Raw genomic sequence first — 18463 nt, forward strand, 5'->3', positions numbered from 1 at the left:
AACGCTGCAATGCCAAAAATGGGCAACCCTCGAAGACAAGGCCAAGAAGTGTACTGGTGGACAGATGAGATAAAAACTCTCAGAGAAACGTGCATCAAAAACAGACGCCGCCTTACTAGAGCTAGACGGAGAGGACAGTTTACAGAACAGGAAAGTCAGTTTAAGAAATCCAAGAAGGACTTGACCACTGCCATTCGGAAAAGTAAAACAGAGAAATGGAAAAGCCTCTGCAACGACGTCAATACTGACCCATGGGGTATGGGGTATAAAATTGTGATGAAGAAGCTTAGAGCAAGAAGAACAACACCGGACCTGGAGGAAGGACAAATGGACCACATAGTTAAAGCACTATTCCCCGACCACACATATAGTTTTTCTAGAAGTACCACACCAATAGCAGATGAACAAGTCGAGCTCTTCACAGTAGATGAACTACAGAGAGCGGCAAAAACGCTAAAAAGGAGGAAGGCCCCAGGACCCGACAATATCCCAGCAGAGGTCCTAACAGTGATTGCCGAGAACAGACCCCAAATCCTGCTGGATATGTATAACGAGTGCATTACCAGCGGGAAATTTTCAGATACCTGGAAGCTGCAACGTTTAGTCCTGATAAGCAAAGGAAAGGGGGATCCCTTAACCCCGTCAGCTTATCGACCACTTTGCATGCTAAACACAACCGGGAAACTACTGGAGAAAATGATCAAGCCGCGACTATCAGCAGCAATCGAAAGAGGGGGTGGCCTTTCCCCGAGGCAGCATGGCTTTAGACCTGGCAGGTCGACCATTGGAGCAATACAAGAAGTCGTCAGCCAAGCCCTCAGCAGCCAACAAGGCAACCACTTCTCCAGACCGGTAGTACTTTAGCAACTCTCGACGTGAAAAACGCATTCAATAGTGTTCAATGGGGAAACATAATTGATGCTTTGAAAAGACGATTCCAAATCTCAGGATACCTAATGCGGATAATACAAAACTATCTTGACAACAGACGGCTACTGTACCAAACAAATGCAGGAGAGAAATGTATAGACATAACTTCAGGAGCAGCTCAAGGATCAATACTTGGACCGGAGCTATGGAACATTAGCTAGACGAAATCTTTCATCTAGAAATGCCGGACGACACGTTTTTAGTGGGCTACGCAGACGACATAGTCGCTGTCATTACAGCTCGAAATACGGAGTACGCACAGCGCAAGTTGACACAAGTAATGACGAGAGTAAAAAGGTGGTTGAACTCACACGATCTGAAACTGGCTGACGAAAAAACCGAGCTCCTGCTAGTTACCAGAAAACGGATCCCATTAGAAATAGATATGAGAGTTGGGGAAAACGTAATAAGGACGCGGAAGGATATAAAGTACCTAGGAGTTAGACTGGACTCAAAACTGACATTTAGCTCACACATACAAGAGACGAGGAAACGTGCAACCGCGACGACTAAGTCGCTTAGCAGACTTATGGCAAACGTAGGCGGCCCTCTACAATCAAGGCGGAAACTCTTGATGGAGGTGAGTAACGCAATCATGCTGTACGGATGTGAGGTCTGGGCTGGCACCCTGGAGACCGCCTGCAGGTCAAAACCTTTACTGGAGGTGCAAAGAACCATGGCCCTACGAATCGCGAGCGCGTATCGAACGGTATCCGGCCCTGCTGCATCAGTAATCGGAGGCGCGATACCAATCGATCTAGTAGCCAAAGAGAGAAAACGGATCTATGAGATAAGACAGGCGGGAGAGACGACGAGAGCGTTAATCGCACGAAGCAGAGATGAAACACTTCAACAATGGCAAGAAATATGGGCAGCTGAAGAAAAAGGAAGATGGACAGCTAGACTGATACCAAACCTGGTAGCATGGACTGCAAGGGCGCACGGAGAAGTGAACTACTACATTACCCAGATGTTAACAGGACACGGTTGCTTTGGTGCGTTCCTACATTCTATAGGAAAAAGAAATGACGCCAGATGCGTATATGGAGATGCGGAGATGGACAATGTTGAGCACACCATTTTCCAGTGCGGAAAGTTCGGATCGGCACGTAGATGCCTGGAGGAACTTGTTGGAGCAATAACCCCAGAAAATATTGTTACAAAAATGATAGACAGCGAATCAGCCTGGAAAAATATCGCAGGATTTGTAGAGACATTCCAGAGCTAAAAAGCTGATTGACGAAAAACTGGTAATTGACGCAGAAAAAGATGAGAGGCATAGCCTTAACTGCACACTTCAATAATGGGAAATTTCGGGAAAAACGCAAAGCGAGGGGGGTTAGTGGTGCAAGCCCACATACCTTTTTGCGACGGCAAAGGAGATGCGTGAGCAAAAAAAAAAAAAAAAAAAAAAATAATATTATTATTCCCGCAAGGGCACCCCAACCGGGTGACGGGCCTGACACACCCGCGATCCCTAGTCACGGCACGACCAAGGATACCACTAGGACTAACGATTAGATATAACCTACTTGAATCGATGATCTCGGGCTGACGAATGAGGCATTCTGTTACCTTAGTAAGTAAGAGTGACATCTCGCTGAACCGGCTTTCAGGATAATGCCTCACTTGCCTCCGTCCAAATAAAACTTAGCAAGTCTCTAAGTACGTTCGAGCCGCACACCGATGGCTCGGTGGTGCATGTGCAGTTGAAAGGAATCCTGCTTAGAGTCCGTCCTGGCTCTGAACACAGTTGCCCATGAACCTCACTGCTTGCATAGGGACCCATGGGGGCATAGGACTGCACATATGCGGAATAGCCTAAGTTGACCACAACAAGAAACACACAACGAAACAAAACAATGAAGGAGACGTATTCAGAAGAGCGGCCTGATGGCAAGAACACCGGACAACAACGCGACGACGATGACCAACCCTAGCCCTAACGATGTGGACAAGGACAAAACAGAGGCTGAAGGTGAAATAACCCCCCACCCGCCACAACCGACTGCCCTGTTCACACAGACCTCGACGTCATGCTCCCCACGACAGCAGCTTATATATAAGATGCAGGCGTTAGAAGAAAAGGCCTTATCGCAATGCAAAGCCATTCTAAGGATAATGAAGATAGCAATGCAGAAGCAACGGAACATCAGTATGGACGTCAAGGATGGCACCTCAGAAATGAGTGAGCTCTTTGATGTCATAGAAAATTATCGATCGAGCTGGAAAGCTGCTGAACTAGAGCGCTCAAAGGAATCGAGGAAGGCCAAAGAAAATTCATCCGGCAATTTATTGAGCGAAACACCAGTTTCGACACTGAAGAAGAGGACAGCCACTAGCCCGGCTGCGCAAGAGCCGAGCAAGAAAGTCCGAAATAAGCAGACAAATGACGGATTTCAAACGGTCACATATAAGAAGGGGAAAAAGGAAAGCAACACTAAAGAAGCGGACGTAAGGCACAGTGGAGCTGAGAAAACAAAAAACAAGCCTAGCGCAAGAACTCGCACTCGCCCTGAAGCTGTGCTAGTCAGACCAGCAGAGGGAAAGAGCTATGCCGAGGTGTTGTGCAACCTGCGAAAAAACCTGAAACCAGAGGATTCCGACAGTAATATACAGTCGGTTAGAAAAACCAAGTCAGGTGATATGCTTCTGGAACTTTCAAAAGGAAGCAAAACGGACAAACTGTGCGATGTCATTAAGGATACACTCAAAGAGTGTGCTACAGTGAAGACCATAAAGCAATTAGACAAACTGGAAATAAGAGATATCGACAGCATCACACAAGAGGATGAAATAATCTCAGCAATAAGAGAAGGAATAGGCGATACAAGCCAAGAAATTGTAATACACCTGACAGGAGTAAATAGGTCAGAACAAAGGCGAGCCTTTGTTACACTACCTATGAGGACGCGTCAAAGATATTGGCGGAGCAGAGAATAAAAATAGGATGGACCCGCTGCCGGGTTAAGCGGTGTCTTGACATAAAGAGATGCTTTAAGTGTTTCGGGGTCGGACATGTGCAAAATAACTGCAACGGACCGGATAGGAGAGACCTCTGCATCAGATGTGGTGAAAGCGGACATAAAATGAAGACTTGCACAAAGGCACCCAGATGTTGTATCTGTGCATCGGAGAACAGGAGCGACGTTGGACACCTCCTCGGGACAGCGAACTGCTCTAGCGTAGCCAGAAAAGGAAAGCCATGAAGATTCTTCAAGCTAATATGACCTGCTGCACCAAATTGTGCTAGAAAACCAAATCGACGTGGTTATCATTTCTGAACAATATAGGAGACGGGAGGAAGGGGTTTGGCTAGAAGACGATACAAAGACGGCGGCAATATGGATCCCCGACCCTACTACGGTTCCACACAGAAACGACAAAAGAGGAAGATGCCATGTCCTAACACAAATCAGAAACTGGACGATAGCTAGCTGCTACTTGACCCCAAGTGACGATATTCAGACTTTCCAGACGAAACTTGAAGGTATTGAAGACAACGCAAGGCAAATAAGAGGCGACCTTATAATAGCAGGTGACTTTAACTCAAGAGCAATGGAATGGGGTATGCCGTCAACCGACTCTCGAGGCCGTAGAGTTCTCAATATGGCAGCAAGAATCGGAATACTCACTGCAAATGTAGGAGCAACAGCCACATTCAATCGACTAGGGTACGAGGGTACAATCCCTAACATAACACTAGTGTCAGAAAACGGCGCACACAAAATCACAGACTGGAAAGTTCTTGACACCTACAACGGAAGTGACCATAACTATATAACGTTTAACATAGCAGAAACTACAGTAGCACCGAAGAGAAAAGGGTGGAATGTTAAGCGGTTGGACAAAGCACGGCTGATACTAGAGATCGACGCAAGACAAAACCGACAGAGTGGCGGAGACATAGTCAACCAGAACAAGGCAACGATCAAACAAGCGTGCAACGCTGCAATGCCAAAAATGGGCAACCCTCGAAGACAAGGCCAAGAAGTGTACTGGTGGACAGATGAGATAAAAACTCTCAGAGAAACGTGCATCAAAAACAGACGCCGCCTTACTAGAGCTAGACGGAGAGGACAGTTTACAGAACAGGAAAGTCAGTTTAAGAAATCCAAGAAGGACTTGACCACTGCCATTCGGAAAAGTAAAACGGAGAAATGGAAAAGCCTCTGCAACGACGTCAATACTGACCCATGGGGTATGGGGTATAAAATTGTGATGAAGAAGCTTAGAGCAAGAAGAACAACACCGGACCTGGAGGAAGGACAAATGGACCACATAGTTAAAGCACTATTCCCCGACCACACATATAGTTTTTCTAGAAGTACCACACCAATAGCAGATGAACAAGTCGTGCTCTTCACAGTAGATGAACTACAGAGAGCGGCAAAAACGCTAAATAGGAGGAAGGCCCCAGGACCCGACAATGTCCCAGCAGAGGTCCTAACAGTGATTGCCGAGAACAGACCCCAAATCCTGCTGGATATGTATATCCAGCAACGTTTAGTCCTGATAAGCAAAGGAAAGGGGGATCCCTTAACCCCGTCAGATTATCGACCACTTTGCATGCTAAACACAGCCGGGAAACTACTGGAGAAAATGATCAAGCCGCGACTATCAGCAGCAATCGAAAGAGGGGGTGGCCTTTCCCCGAGGCAGCATGGCTTTAGACCTGGCAGGTCGACCATTGGAGCAATACAAGAAGTCGTCAGCCAAGCCCTCAGCAGCCAACAAGGCAACCACTTCTCCAGACCGGTTTCTCGACGTGAAAAACGCATTCAATAGTGTTCAATGGGGAAACATAATTGATGCTTTGAAAAGACGATTCCAAATCTCAGGATACCTAATGCGGATAATACAAAACTATCTTGACAACAGACGGCTACTGTACCAAACAAATGCAGGAGAGAAATGTATAGACATAACTTCAGGAGCAGCTTAAGGATCAATACTTGGACCGGAGCTATGGAACATTAGCTACGACGAAATCTTTCATCTAGAAATGCCGGACGACACGTTTTTAGTGGGCTACGCAGACGACATAGTCGCTGTCATTACAGCTCGAAATACGGAGTTCGCACAGCGCAAGTTGACACAAGTAATGACGAGAGTAAAAAGGTGGTTGAACTCACACGATCTGAAACTGGCTGACGAAAAAACCGAGCTCCTGCTAGTTACCATAAAACGGATCCCATTAGAAATAGATATGAGAGTTGGGGAAAACGTAATAAGGACGCGGAAGGATATAAAGTACCTAGACTGGACTCAAAACTGACATTTAGCTCACACATACAAGAGACGAGGAAACGTGCAACCGCGACGACTAAGTCGCTTAGCAGACTTATGGCAAACGTAGGCGGCCCACTACAATCAAGGCGGAAACTCTTGATGGAGGTGAGTAACGCAATCATGCTGTACGGATGTGAGGTCTGGGCTGGCACCCTGGAGACCGCCTGCAGGTCAAAACCTTTACTGGAGGTGCAAAGAACCATGGCCCTACGAATCGCGAGCGCGTATCGAACGGTATCCGGCCCTGCTGCATCAGTAATCGGAGGCGCGATACCAATCGATCTAGTAGCCAAAGAGAGAAAACGGATCTATGAGATAAGACAGGCGGGAGAGACGACGAGAGCGTTAATCGCACGAAGCAGAGATGAAACACTTCAACAATGGCAAGAAATATGGGCAGCTGAAGAAAAAGGAAGATGGACAGCTAGACTGATACCAAACCTGGTAGCATGGACTGCAAGGGCGCACGGAGAAGTGAACTACTACATTACCCAGATGTTAACAGGACACGGTTACTTTGGTGCGTTCCTACATTCTATAGGAAAAAGAAATGACGCCAGATGCGTATATGGAGATGCGGAGATGGACAATGTTGAGCACACCATTTTCCAGTGCGGAAAGTTCGGATCGGCACGTAGATGCCTGGAGGAACTTGTTGGAGCAATAACCCCAGAAAATATTGTTACAAAAATGATAGACAGCGAATCAGCCTGGAAACATATCGCAGGATTTGTAGAGACCATTCTCAGAGCTAAAAAGCCTGATTTGGACGAAACAACTGGGTAATCTGGACGCAGAAAAAAGATGAGAGCGCATAGCCCTTAACTGGCACCACTTCGAAGTAGGCCAAAGGCGAGGGGGGGGTTTAGTGGGTGCAAGCCCCACATACTTTTTTTGCGACGGCAAACGGGAGATGCGTGAGGCATTCCCCCTCCTCAACCCAAAAAAAAAACTATGTTCGTATATACTACACATCCCTTTTAAGCCATGATATTGACGTCGGTGACGCTAACCCAAGAAAACAGCGTTTTTATCACGTAGAGGTGGATAGAATGTTACCAGAAGGCGTCATTGAGCTATTAAAGAGTTTTTGGAGCTCTCCGATGAGGCTCGTTATTAAGCCAGGCAAGGTACGCCTTTGTTTAGATGTACGACGCATAAACGAGTGCACTAAAAATGACGCGTACCCGCTGCCAAATATAGATGGCATTTTTTTTCGACTTCCCAAAGCCAATATCATAACCAAATGGGATCAGAAGGATGCATTCTGGCAAATACCCCTCACAGATGAGGTTCGAGCCATTACAGCTTTTACAATGTGTTTTTGGTTACCTTGATGATGTGTGTGTAATATAAGAAGACTTTGATACACACATGTCCATTCTTATCAGATCAGCAGAACAATTCCGTAGGGCTAATTTGACTTTGAATGTGGCTAAAAGTCGTTTTTGCGTTACAGAAGTTGAATATCTGGGATACATTATAGGAAATGGTGGCATCGCGACTAATCCTAAAAACGTCGAGGCTATAAAAACATGGGCATCCCCTAAGACGATCAAACAATTGAGAAGCTTTTAAGGCCTGGTTGGATGGTATCGAAGATTCATCAGTAACTTCTCTGAACTAGTCTTACCGATTACCGAAGTCTTATCAACTAAAAATAAATTTTTATGGACAGACGCAGCGGAGCCTGCTTTCCAAAACTTAAAGAATGTAATCACATCGGCACTGGTCCTTAAAAACCCGGATTTCACTCTAAAAGTGCTTGGCGGCTGTGTTGGCAATTGAAAAGTTTAGGTGTTATTTGGAGCTCCAAGAATTTGAGCTCATAACAGATCATGCTAGTTTAATATGGCTTATGCAACAGCCGAATCTTAACGGCAGGTTGGCTAGATGGTCTATGCGTTTGCAGGGCTATATGTTCTCTATAAGCCATAGGAGAGGTAGCAAAAATATAGTGCCAGACGCCCTTTTAAAAATGTGGGCGTGGCAACATCAAACTTGTGCTGCTTCTATGTCTCTGGAGTCTGTATGCTTAATCTAAACTTTTTAGCTTTTGTAGTTCCTGAGATCTCGACGCTCAAACGGACAGACAGACGGACAGACATGGCCAGATCGTCTCGGCTATTGATACTGATCAAGAATATATATACTTTATATGGTCGGAAACGCTTCCTTTTGCCTGTTACATACTTTTCAACGAATCTAGTATACCCTTTTACTCTACGAGTAACGGGTATAAAAACCCATAAATTAGGAAAGAAAACAAATTAAATAAAGTATTGAATAAATTCAATTAAAGTTAGCAACCGAAACCGGAAATAAAATATTGAATAGTTTAAAAAATTAAAGAAACAAAAAATCAGAACAAATAACCTATAGTTAACGTAATTATACTAATTTTATAATACTATAACTATAAAACATGGCCTTATATACTATATTTTATCTTATAATTAAATGAATAAAATTGTTAAAATGTTTGGATAAATAAATATAGTTTTCCTTATGTGAAAAGGCGAAAAGTATTGTGAAAGGGTAACACCTAAATTAAGGATTTACCATATAGTGCCAAAGGTAAATCATGGAGGGTGGGTACAGAGGCGGGTTACTATACCATCAGTGTAACCTCATTTCCATTAGATATACTGGCATACGGGCAGCATAGACCAATGTGGCTTTCTGATCGAGTGAGGGCTTTATTATTTGGTCAACAAACCCCCCCAATGCCGACTGTAAGCCAGCTGCAACCAAGGTCTCAACGGCCAACAATTTAGCGAATATCTCACCACTCAATCTACTATGAAAGTTTACAAGTACACATGTTAACAAAGCAGATTGAAAATATTGCCTAACGTCTCTAGTGTTAGAGTATCTACACTATACATAAAATTATCTACAGATAGTCCTTTTCCGGAAAATTTTATCTTCCAACCATTGAGGATATGTACAACCTTATCTGGTCGGTTTACAAAATCGGATGTAGTGCTTCTTTGTGAAGCGGGAGAGCCCGGAGTCAAAGGGACTTGTCTTGAATTGCGACCGGTTTCATTTCTTGTTTTGCTTCATTGCTAAGCGATCGACGTGAAGAATGTTCACTCTGAGTATTGTCTATACCGCCACTGGTGATTGCTAACGCCCTGTTATAGTATCGGTTATGGAACTCTGAATTAAATCAGTCATCTTCTCCGAAAGCGTAGCGAATAACCTTAGTCGCGAGGTCGAAGCTATATTATCTACGGGCTGTCGTTTTCTCGACCCACTTCGAGTTTGTCTCTCCGATACTTCTTCAGACTTCGAGATCTCTGGTCTACTAACTACTTTACACACTGGGCATTGTGCGCTATTCTTCCAATAAGCTGCTATACATCGCTTTTGAAACTCGTTTTGACAACTTGTTATATAACCCTCAGTAGGATTTATATCTGCAGTACATAACGGACAGACGACCTTTGGGCTTAATTCAGCTCCTCTTTCAAGAGATCGCTTTAACCCCATTATTCCCACAAGATACCAAAATTTGGTTTGTATGCAACGGTTAACTAACTGCAATCGAAATTTTTCTTTTAGAAATTGTTGCTTTTCTTTGCTTCTTTGCGAAAAGAAAATAAAAAAATAGAGAAGTAAGGATATAATATATATATATATAGTAAAATGTTTTTAATTACACTGAGTCGAATTAATGTCTCGTCCCGCTGACTAAAGACAACGCTAAGAATATTAAATAAAAAGATCGAAGAAAAGTATTTTTCAAGACTTTATTTATTAACTCTCATCTTAAGACTGATTCAGGTGGTACAAAATATTTCTTATGAGGCATGAGGCCCTTAATTTACATTTATTCGGGATGGGAGCGAGCTCTCCCGCTTGTGGTAGTATGTGTTTGTATGTAGGGAGAGCGGCATCGCTTACTCCGGGTGCAGGTGTTTATATCGTGGGATCTGCATATTCAGCATATTCACATGTACTGGCTATGTGAATATGTTACTATATTAAATTGGGAATTCGTGGGATCTAATATTGGGGATCTAATAATGCTGGCTATGTAAATATGTCACTTCCCTCCCCTTAAAAGGGTTGCCTATGCTTGGGCTGCCATTTCAGGGTACAATGCGGGCAACTGTATTTGTGGCGGTTCTATTTCTTGTTGTGGTTCTTGATTATTTTTTGCTTGTTTTCTGAATTTTTCATATAAAACAGTTAGTGGATTTAGTGTAAAAATTTTTGATAGGACAAAAAAAATTATAAGAACAATAACTAAAATTATTATAGTTGCATAAAATGTGGTATTATTTTCTGAAATTAATTTTAAAATGTGATTTTGTTCTACTATCTTAATTTTAGTTACATTAATTGGTAAATACAATGGAGTTAAATCAAATTCTGGACTTAACGAATTTTCGCTTAAAATAACATTTCCAATCTTAACTTTACATTGTTTTATTATTATAATTTTGTTTCCATTTATTTTAATATCGCCATTTAGTTCTTGACAATTTTGTGCGATTTTAGTTTCCGTTAGATTCCATGTAAGTATAATATTTGGTTCAACGTATTGAATTATTTCTTTCGAGAGAGTTGGTATAAAATTACAAATGGGATTCTTGCGCTTAATTATGTTTTTAATGCATTCATTATTAACTTTTATTTTATCTTGATTATAAATTTTATTCTCATTTTCAAAATATGATTGTTGATCTGAATGGTCTAACTGATACCCATTATGGTCGGGATAGGGAATTATTTTAATGGTGTTTAAGATTTTGTGGTTAATAGGAATATGTGAAATGAGTAATAGTTCGTTATTTGTTTTGTCAATCCAAGTTGATGTTTTGATTAAAAGTATATTCTGGCTGTTAATGCTTTCTAACTTGTCGTAATTGAGTAATTTTGGGTTAAAAAGACCAAGACGTGAAAGTTTCATGCCCATTTCTATGTCTTCTATGTATTCAATAAATTGCGTGAGCTCATAGACGAGTGTGTCAATATCATTGCGATTATTTTCGTAGTTGGTGAGTTTCTGCAGTCCTTCATTCACAAATTTTACGACATCATTTAATTTATGAACTTGAATTGAATTTTCTGCAATTAGATCTATTTTTTTGTTAATTTTTACTCTATCATTTTCATCAAGTGTGCCAAAAAGAAATTTAAAAGATGAACCTATTATGTCGAATAGTCCACTTTTTGCCTAATTTGTTGATGAATAGTTAAACCATTTAATTCTTTCAATAGTTTGTTGTACAAATATTTCATTTTAGGTGAGTCTGAGATTTTGTTACCAAAAGATTTTGTGATTGCATTGATTTCCGTTAAATTAATTCTTAGACAGTGATGTTCATATGCTAGCGGTATTTGAATTGGATTACTTGAAAAGAGTAAATAGCCAAGGTCGGAATCTGGGTAGGTTATTTGAATTTGTTGAGTATGGCCCGTGGTGAATAATAGAAGCAACATCATTATACACAAGGTTCCTGTGGAAGTTTGACGGTATTAGTTTTTTTTTGTTTCTTAAATTGTGTTTTGTAGTATTAGATTTCTCTATTTCGATTAGTAATTTTGTAATGCTCATCATCTATTTTTTCTACATTCTTATTTTCTTTAAATGGATTTTCTAATTTACCCTTTTGAATGGGACCTTTTCTGTATTTAGTGTCAATATTAAATTCCTGTCGATCGTTATTTATTTTATTTATTTTTATTTCTTTAATTTTTTGAGTGTCTAATATCGGATGACCAGCGTAAAAGAAAATTTGAGCAGGTGTTTGTCCAGTTGTGTCATGTTTAATTTTATGGTTTTATGTGTAAAGGATTGTTTCTATCTTGCTAAATTTTACTTCTTCATCATCAGATGAATTGATTATACGGATTTTTTCATTTATTGTCTTATGTAATCTTTCGACGTCTGCTACTCCGTTTTTCGCCGTATTGAGTTTCAATTCGATTCCTTCGGATTCGAGCCATCGCTTTAGAGTCAAGCTAGAGAAAGCTCCGTCTCTGTCTGCCTTTAGTAATTTGGGTTTACCTAACTGATTAAAAATGCGCATTAATGCGTTTCTGCATTCTATCCAGTCCTTTGTTTTAATTTGCTCGAGTGTAGCAAATTTAGAATAAATATCAATGCAACTGATGTAATGTTTTCCCTCAGATGAATAAATATCTACCATAAATTTGTCTCGACAATGTTCGGGATTAGGTGTAATTTTAAAAGGCATTTTAGTGTTTCTATGTTCTGTTTTAGCCAAATTGCATATGTTGCATTCGTTTATTATATTCTGAATTAGTAGTTGACTATTTGGAAAGAAGTGATTTTCTTTAAATAATTTTGTCATTTTCTGAATACCTGGATGTAAAAGTTTTTCATGTGATTCAAGTATGATTTCTTTAAATTCGGCGCATGAACCAACATTCTTTAATAGGAAGAGACTGCGAATTACTTTAGTGTAGGTGGTATTAATAATTTCTCTGTGTGCTCTTTGGATAATTTCAAAATCTACATCGCTCTCAATATAAATGGTTATGTTTCTATGAATAAAATGATCAAGTAAAATTTGTTTAGCCTTTTCGAATGTCATTAAATCATATTGAATTGTGGTAATGGAGTTACCGAATATTGTTGAATTCTCTATTTTATTTTTATCGGATTTAATAAAAATGATTTGTTTTTTGAAATAGTTAATTGGTTTTTCTGTTAAATGAATGAGATTGCTATTGTCTTCTTCTGCACTATGTTGAGTTACTTCGCTATGATGATTTTCTTCAATTTTAATTCTTGATAATGCGTCAGCAACTGAATTTTCCTTCCCTTTAATATAATCGATTTTAAATTGGTATTCGTTTAATTTAGCTCTCCATCTTTGTAACTTAGCATTCGGTTCCTTTAAGGTATGTAGCCATCTAAGAGGTTGATGATCACTAGCAATGAGAAAGTGTCGTCCCAGTAGATAATGTCGAAAAGTTTTAGTGGCCCAAACTATGGCTAGTAATTTCTTTTCGATAGCACTGTAATTCAATTCGTGTTCATTAAGTGTTCTGCTAATGAAGGATATAGGATGACCATTTTGAGAAAGTACTGCCCCAAGGGCTAAATTACTGGCATCTGTGGTTAAAATAAATTTTTTTTCGAAATCGGGAAGTTGGAGAATTGGTTCTCTAATTATTAGAGCTTTAAGTTTTTGGAATGCTTCTATGTAGTCAAGATCTTGTACGTCTATTTTTGCTCCTTTTTTTAAACATTTGGTCATTGGTTTTGCTATGTCTGCGTAATTTGGGATAAATTTACGGTAATAACCGGTTAATCCAAGGAAAGCTCTGATCTCTTTTACTTTTGTTGGAATTGGATACGAATCTATGGCTTTAACTTTTAGAGGGTTTGGTTTTATACCGTTAGGTGTAACGATATGACCAAGAAAATTAGCTTCTTTTTTTAAAAATTCGCATTTATCTAATTGCAATTTTAAATTGGCTTCAGCAAGTTTTGAAAAAACTAATTGTATTGAATTTAAATGCTCGGTAAGAGATGTTGAAAAAATTAAAATATCATCCAGATACACTAAGCAGTGTTCGTTAAGCAACGGTCGAAGGATGTTATTCATGCACCTTTGAAAAGTAGCGGGTGCATTTCTAAGGCCAAATGGCATTCGAAGGTATTCGTAATGACCGCTTTTGGTGGAAAATGCAGTTTTAGATATTGATTCTGGGTCCATTTCGATTTGATGAAACCATTTTGCCAAATCTATAGTTGTAAAATATTGACATTTTCCTAATTTACCAAGGATTTCGTCCATGTTCGGTATTGGGAATCTGTCGGGAATAGTTATTTCATTGATTTTTCTGTAATCAATTACTACTCTATATTTAATTTTGCCAGAAGCATCCGTTTTTTTTGGTACTACCCAGGTAGGACTATTGTATGGTGAACTACTTTCTCTAATTAAACCCTGATTAAGCATTTCGTGTACTTGGGTTTCGACTTCAATTTCGTGGGTTTGAGCAAGTGGGTACTGTTTTGAATAAATTGGGGAGTTGTGTGTTGTGTTTAATACGTGTTTAATGGTATTTGTAAATGTTAGCTTGTCTCCTTCTTTATATTGAAGACTTTTAAATTTATTTAATAAACCTTTCAACTTTAAGGTTTCCTCCTGATTTAAATGGTCTAATCGAAACAGTGAAAAATCTATTTTATTGATTGATTCCTGACCTGAATTTTTAATTGGTTCTGGTGTCTTTTGAATGTAAAAATTTTGGTTTCTTCCTGATTCTGAAGTAATTAATTTGTATGTTTTATCGAAAAGGGTAACTGTAGCATTTTTGTAATTTATAAATGATTGCGCATTTTTCAACAATTTTCTGCCAATTAACATATCGTAATTATTAGAAAAATTGTGTACATAAAATGGTTCATTTGTTTTAAAAATACTATTTTTGGGTAACATAACCAAATTGTTCAACGTAATTGAGCCATTTGATGTTACAACTTCGCATCTAGTATTTTGAATAGGAAGACAAAATATATTTCTATTGATCATATTTATTGTGGATCCTGTATCTATAAGGCATTTGTAGGTGCAACCTTTGTATGCTATTTCTATGTATTCGTGTTGTCCGGGGCTGTTAACCGAAAATTTTCGTTTGGATTTTGTTCGTCATTAATTTGAACGGGTTGTACATATTTTTGGTCTTCATTAACGAACCCATGGTATTGAATGAGGTCATAATACTGCTGTTCATAATAATTTGGTTGAAACTGTTCGTATTCGTGTGCGTCTTGAAATCTCGATTCGTCAATCGACATTTTGGTTTGTTCGCTGTCCGATGGTCTTAGTCGTTTGGTAATTGGGTAGTAAGTATTATTAGATGTGGAGGGTTGTTGTAGTTGAGGGTTTGTGTTTCCTCTAAAATGTACTGTTTGAGGATTTTGGGTTTTATTGGAATGTTGTGGAAAAGGGGTTTTGTGAATAATTGGTTGTGGGTTCATGTATGGGTTCGGTCCAAAATAATTAGGTGCGTGCCACATAGGTTGGTTGTTGGGTATCTGCTGGGTATAGGTGGGTCTAAATTGTTGCATGTATTGATTAAAATTAGGTTGGAAGGGTTGAGGATATTGTGGATGCCTTGGTCGATATTGAGTTTGGGTATTATTATTATTAAATTTGTGTGTTTTAGAATTCTGATTAGGATTTGAGTTTTTATTCCGATTTTCAGGATTTTTATTCAGTTCAAAATTAATATGTTCTTCATAAATTGCCTCATTTTGTGCAATAGTAATTAAAGATCTTAAGTCTACAATATCATGATGAACCAAAATAGTAAATAATTGTATTGGTAGTTTTCTTATCAGTATTTTGATACTGGGTCTAATAGCCTGAACATAAATTAAACAAGAGAGAACGCTATAGTCGAGTTCCCCGACTATCTGATACCCGTTACTCAGCTAGTGAAAGTGCGAAGGAGTCTTCAGCACTGACAGTTTTTGGCGGTTTGTGGGCGCTAGAGTGGGCGTGGCAAAAAGTTTTTTGGCAAAGCGATAGAAATTTAGAAGACTAATAAAAAAATGAAAAAATATCAAAACATTTTTCAAAAGTGTGGGCGTAGCAGCTTTGGGCGGTTTGTGGGCGCTAGAGTGGGCGTGGCAAAAAGTTTTTTGGCAAATCGATAGAAATTTATAAGACTAATACAAAAATGAAAAAATATCAAAACATTTTTCAAAAGTGTGGGCGTGGCAGTTTTGGGCGGTTTGTGGGCGTTAGAGTGGGCGTGGCAACATGAATCGACAAACTTGCGCTGCGTCTATGTCTCAGGAGTCAGTATGCTTAATCTCAACTGTCTACCTTTTGTAGTTCCTGAGATCTCGACGTTCATACGGACAGACAGACGGACGGACGGACAGACGGACAGACGGACGGACAGACGGACATGGCCAGATCGACTCGGCTATTGATCCTGATCAAGAATATATATACTTTATATGGTCGGAAACGCTTCCTTCTGCCTGTTACATACTTTTCAACGAATCTAGTATACCCTTTTACTCTACGAGTAACGGGTATAAAAATCCGAATGGTTACCTTCTAGGTGTAATTTCGAAATCAGCAATTGACGTCGTCTTTCTGCTTCTTCGCAGAATGCTCTTAGGTTTCCTCTGTAAGGTGTCTCCCGGAAGTTCTCCAGTAGTTTGTAGTTCGGTGTTTGGGGTTTAAATTCTGCGATGAGTCTAGATTTGAGGGTGGGCCAATCTTCGATGTTCGGAAGCCCCAAAGATCTTGTTACTTGGCCGTCCAAGTTCCTTTCGATGGCTCCAAGTAGGATCCTCTGTTGTCGCACATCACTAGTTGGGTAGAGTGAAATTACGTAGTCCACTCTGCTGACAAAGGTGTAGAGGGTTTCTGGATCTCCTTTGAATGGCATGACATCTTTTAGTTGCCGACGGGCTTCGGCAAGGTTGTTATCGCTTACTACCACGATTTGGGGTGCGGCAATATTTGGTTGCGACATTGTTATTGTAAATTTTAATTTTGTTTAAGTACACAACAAAAAAAATATTTATTTGGTTTTATTTATTTATTTATTTTTTGTTTTGTTTTTACTTATTGATGAGTAAAAGGTTGTTTAAATTAAATTTAAATTTGTTTGTTGTAACTTTTTAAGTTTGTTTCAGTACACAAAAATAATATTTATTTGGTTTATTTTTATTTTTATTATTTTTGTTATTAATTATTTAAGAGTCAAAGTTTGTTTAAATTAAATTTAAATTTGTTTATTGTATTGGTTTTAACTTCTAGTTGCCTTTGGACTTAATGGTTTTGTTTAGTTTTTGTTTCACTTCCACTTTGTTTTTTGGACAACCGAATTATAATCCAAGTTGAAGAGATTTTGCGTATCGCGTTGGGATATTTTTCGAAAACCGGATTATAAAATTTAATTTATTTTCCAATCGAGGTTCTTTTTTTCGGATACTTTTTGTATCCTACCGACTGCGCCAGTAAAATGTTTTTAATTACACTGAGTCGAATTAATGTCTCGTCCCGCTGACTAAAGACAACGCTAAGAATATTAAATAAAAAGATCGAAGAAAAGTATTTTTCAAGACTTTATTTATTAACTCTCAGCTTAAGACTGATTCAGGTGGTACAAAATATTTCTTATGAGGCCCTTAATTTACATTTATTCGGGATGGGAGCGAGCTCTCCCGCTTGTGGTAGTATGTGTTTGTATGTAGGGAGAGCGGCATCGCTTACTCCGGGTGCAGGTGTTTATATCGTGGGATCTGCATATTCAGCATATTCACATGTACTGGCTATGTGAATATGTCACTATATTAAATTGGGAATTCGTGGGATCTAATATTCAGCATATTCTTAAATGCTGGCTATGTAAATATGTCACTATATATATATATCACACGTGTCGAAGAATCATAATAAAAAATCAATTTTCTCCGAAATTTAAAGATTAAAAAGTGAAAGACTTGTGTTTAGATCTAAACAGAATTCGGACAGCGATTAGATCAGAGACAGATATGCATGTATTCCAGAATGTTATAAAACTTAATCTTCAAGGAAAATTAATAGAATAAAAGAAAGTTTTTATATACTCTTCTGGGAAATGGCACGACTCGGAACCAATGCATATATTTTCCGTGCAGTTGAGTTCAGAATTGAGTCTAGTTCAGTGACTTAGTGTTATAAACCGTTACAGAAGATGACCTCTCTTTATTGCTTTTTTTTTCCGCATCTTTATTCTTGTGATCTCTTCTGAAACAAAATATATCAAAAAATATTTTGCTACCTTGTTAATCTGGCCAGATGGGAATACAGATATTACCTTCAACTTTTTTCCAAGACTATCAAGAAAACGAACAAAATTTGTATAGAAAGAATGATTGATTTTGAATGCAAGATGGAATTGTAGAAATAGAAAGAATTTATTTATTCTATTTTATTAAAAAAAATATCTTTAATAAATCCACACAGGTAAAAAAAATCTGGCCAGTTAGAAATACTAATACTCACAAGACTCTTATCCAAGAATTATTTAGACAAGGGAGAGTTAAATAAGAAGGAATGAATTTGTTTATACGTAAGTCTTAATAAAGCAAATATGTTTACTAAGGCTCCACACATTGGGCGCCACTTATCTTATCAATAATAATTAATTATAACTGTAGTGTGTAACGCGTAAGTTCGCCTGCTTTGGGAGGATCTAAGCTGCTGGGGCACGCTGTATGTTTCCGACTCTAGCT

The 18463-nt window shown here is 39.1% G+C and overlaps 1 protein-coding gene across 1 annotated transcript; it reads left to right on the plus strand.

Annotated features, from left to right (window-relative positions):
- Positions 1-4539: 4539 nt before the first annotated feature.
- On the plus strand, positions 4540-5718 carry LOC122612710. Its single transcript, XM_043786491.1, has one exon. It carries the CDS (start codon positions 4540-4542, stop codon positions 5716-5718), a length of 1179 nt encoding a protein of 392 aa, XP_043642426.1.
- Positions 5719-18463: the final 12745 nt, after the last annotated feature.

This window comes from Drosophila teissieri, chromosome 2R, assembly GCF_016746235.2.
Source record: "Drosophila teissieri strain GT53w chromosome 2R, Prin_Dtei_1.1, whole genome shotgun sequence".
Lineage (NCBI taxonomy): Eukaryota > Metazoa > Arthropoda > Insecta > Diptera > Drosophilidae > Drosophila > Drosophila teissieri.

Excerpts from the sequence above, each read along its gene's own strand:
- LOC122612710 (XM_043786491.1), top strand. The coding sequence starts at position 4,540 with ATGGCAGCAAGAATCGGAATACTCACTGCAAATGTAGGAGCAACAGCC.